This window comes from Guillardia theta (genome assembly GCF_000315625.1).
Source record: "Guillardia theta CCMP2712 unplaced genomic scaffold GUITHscaffold_7, whole genome shotgun sequence".
Taxonomy (NCBI): domain Eukaryota; class Cryptophyceae; order Pyrenomonadales; family Geminigeraceae; genus Guillardia; species Guillardia theta.
Genome location: NW_005434667.1, coordinates 396,517 through 398,198, shown reverse-complemented (window position 1 = coordinate 398,198; position 1,682 = coordinate 396,517). Strand labels below are relative to the sequence as shown.

The 1,682-nt window shown below is 45.2% G+C and overlaps 1 protein-coding gene across 1 annotated transcript in view; it reads right to left on the bottom strand.

The window, feature by feature from the left end:
• GUITHDRAFT_133295 (hypothetical protein) overlaps positions 1–472 on the bottom strand; it is a gene marked incomplete at both ends in the record, with an annotated part of 2,391 nt that extends 1,919 nt beyond the window's left edge. Inside the window, 2 exons of the mRNA XM_005839799.1 lie at positions 67–390; positions 470–472. Coding sequence (XP_005839856.1) covers positions 67–390; positions 470–472 — 327 coding nt within the window. The remainder of the gene's footprint in view (positions 1–66; positions 391–469) is intronic.
• Positions 473–1,682: the final 1,210 nt, after the last annotated feature.

Here is a 1,682-nt window from a genome sequence, read left to right as displayed (position 1 = left end):
ATTGGAGACGACATGAGCATTGAGGTCTCTAAGTGTGTTGTTAAGAGAGGTAAGCTGTTGATCAACCTCGTTGAAGCGAGCATCAGCGTCTCTTAGTTGACCCTTGAAGTCATCAATCTTTGCCTGACGTTTTTGAATGCGAGAGAGGAATGCTTCTTTGGTGAGGGTGATGGCATCGATATCAGGGCGTGGGGTGGTGGGTTTATGGACCACAGGGAGAACCGAGCAATGCGCAATGAAGTCATCAAGACTGCCATAGGATTGTAGGATGAGTGCTTGGACAGTGTCGAGGTCAATTTCAAGGGTCCAGAAGTTGGGGTTAGGGGGAGTATAAGAGGGTTTGGTGAGATGATGGTTCTTGATCTGTTGTTGAAGATCGTTGAGGGATGCCTGTAGAGATTCAAGATCATGAGAGGGTTGCTGAGGGATGCTGGATGGCAGTGATTTTTCCTCTTCTTCGATGAAGGACCATTCGCAGGGCTTGATGGGTGGTTGAACGAAGGAGTTATATGTTTCAAGCAGCGTAGGGTTATTCTGATATTCTTTATATAGTAGGTTAGGATCACTGCCAAGGAGTTGTGAGAGGATGTTGTTTTTTTGTTTATTTAGTTCGTTGTAATCTACATGAAGGAGGTGAGGGTGTTGAGCATTGAATTCGTCTAGTTTCAGTTGCCAATCGATAGCAAGGAATTCATCAACGTGAGAGGGTCCCTGTGAGAAGATGGGTTGAACATTGATATCGATAGATTCATATTGATTCTGTAATTCCTTTAACTCTACGGACAGGGCAGCCATATTCGAGTTAGAAGCTGCTAGCTCAGCGGATGGTCCGGAAGCGTGAGAATCGAGATCACCATCACCATCACCATGTGGTTGTAAGAGTTCAGGGGGGATATCATGAAGGAGTGAGTTGATATTGGATTGAAGGAGTGTGAGGATATCAGAGTATTTATTGGAGCAGTTTTTAAGGAGTGATTCGATGGAAGTGAGTTTATCAAGACCAGCAGCGGAATCGATAAGTTCGGTGAGTTTGGAGTGATTAACGTCAAGGAAGTTGGAGTCATTGGTTTGTGTGATCATGGATGTTCGTAGGAATTGGTTAAGAGTGCCAACGAGGGAGGGGAGAAGGTCTTTTTTGTTAGCGGCCTTAGAGGAGCTCTTTTGTACGAGATAAGGGACGGGTGTATAGTTAGGGTCAGAGAGGAACTTGTGGTATTCATAAGCCTTGTATAGGAAGAGATCGCAAGCGGTTTTTTTGAGTGTTTTAGTTTCTTGTTGGTTTTTGCGTGCGAAGGAGCGATGTATGCGAAGGAAATCGGAATTATTGAGTTGTAGTACGATCTTGGTGGAGGCGGTATCGGCGTGATCATTGATAAGACTGGAGGAGATATTGCGCAAGGATTCATCGGAGGCGATAACTCCCCAGATGGCGATGGTGATGACGTTGAAGATGGTGCTTTTACCGAAAGCGTTAGGTGCGGAGATGGTGACGAGCTGATTATCGAGATTGTCGAAGTTGATCCAGGATTCGTGGGAGCCATAGCAGCAGATATTGTGCCAGGAGACATATTTGACGGAGAAGGAGGGTGATAGGGTTGATTCAGGATGGAATTGTTGTATATCAAGGATGGATTTATTGATGATGGCATTGATGCGTTCAACATGTGTATGTAGGATGGGAG